We start from the raw sequence: 1,330 nt of genomic DNA on the forward strand, positions 1-1,330 counted from the left end.
ACTCACTTTGTAGACCAGGCTGGCCTCGAACTCAGAAATCCGCCTGCCTCTGCCTCCCAAGTGCTAGGATTAAAGGCGTGCGCCACCACGCCCGGCAGGGATAGCCTCTTAACACCACTTTGTTAAGAATGGGGAATTAGTTCAATGGCTAGAGGAATATACTCAGCTCAGGGTGTGCTAGGGAGGTGAGACCTGTGCTTGTGTGTGGCCCTGATCTCAGCTCAAAATATCCTCCTACACTGGTAAGAGGTAGCCAAGACTCAAATCATGGGAGGTGGCAAGGAGGAGAGAGAGGACAGATGGAAGGAGGCTTGAGGTGGAAGCCGTGGAAATTGGGCAAGGAGGTGCAAGTACACAACTTCTGAGAAGAGAAAGAGGAGCAAAGAGGGAGGAAGCAAAGGCAGAGGAAGACAGCTCAAGGTAGATGAGGGCTGGATGAGGAGCCGGGAGCGCGCTTCGAGGACAGGAAGCAACATGGAGGATAGCATACCTGATGGAGCTTGAAATAGAGGCCGCAGGCATTGCACACCGGATCTCCGCTGGCATTCCTCCGCCAGAGTGTTGTAGTGGTCGTTTGACAGTTAGTGCATTGGGTGCCTGCCCGTTTGCTGACAATCTGAGGAATAAAAGGACAGGAGATTAGTGCTGGGGGGCGGGGGGGTAGGATTCGGGGACCGGGCTTTACAAGGCCTGAGAAAAGAGCTTAAGGGATGAGAGTCATAGTAAGGAAAGGCTTCCTATCTGGGATAAGAAGTTTATTCATCTATGAATCTATATATCTGTGTATTTATCTGTCAACACAGGGTTTCACTGTGGAGCTTGGCTTTCCTGGAATTTTCTCTGTAGACCAGGCTGGCTTTGAGCTCACAAGAGATCCACCTGCCTCTGTCTCCAGTTCTGGGATTAAAGGCATGCATTACCACTGCCCAGCAAGGAGTTTCTTTATATAGCTATGCAAGACTTCTTCTATCTCTAGTTTTAGACTTTGACCACATATCAGAATGTCTTGGAGGAAGACAGGGGTGTAACCCTGGCACTCAAGAGACAGAGACTGGAGGACCATAGCAAATTAAAAACCAGTATCGTATACATAGTTCCAGGCCACCCAGGGCTATTATAGCAAGGCCCCATTTCAAACAAAAACCAAACCAAATCAATCAATCAATAAATCAGACAACAAGGGGCTGGTGAGATGGCTCAGTGGGTAAGAGCACCCGACTGCTCTTCCGAAGGTCCAGAGTTCAAATCCCAGCAACCACATGGTGGCTCACAACCATCCGTAACGAGATCTGGCGCCCTCTTCTGGAGTGTCTGAAGACAGCTACAGTGT

The 1,330-nt window shown here is 49.8% G+C and overlaps 1 protein-coding gene across 2 annotated transcripts in view; it reads right to left on the reverse strand.

The window, feature by feature from the left end:
* The window catches only part of Gata1 (GATA binding protein 1), a 16,302-nt gene that overhangs the window by 985 nt on the left and 13,987 nt on the right, over positions 1 to 1,330 (reverse strand). For both annotated transcript variants that reach the window (XM_021153663.1, XM_021153664.2), the window contains exon 5: positions 491 to 616. In XM_021153663.1, the coding sequence (XP_021009322.1) occupies positions 491 to 616 (126 nt within the window). The remainder of the gene's footprint in view (positions 1 to 490; positions 617 to 1,330) is intronic.

The sequence above is a fragment of the Mus caroli genome, chromosome X (genome assembly GCF_900094665.2).
Source record: "Mus caroli chromosome X, CAROLI_EIJ_v1.1, whole genome shotgun sequence".
NCBI lineage: Eukaryota > Metazoa > Chordata > Mammalia > Rodentia > Muridae > Mus > Mus caroli.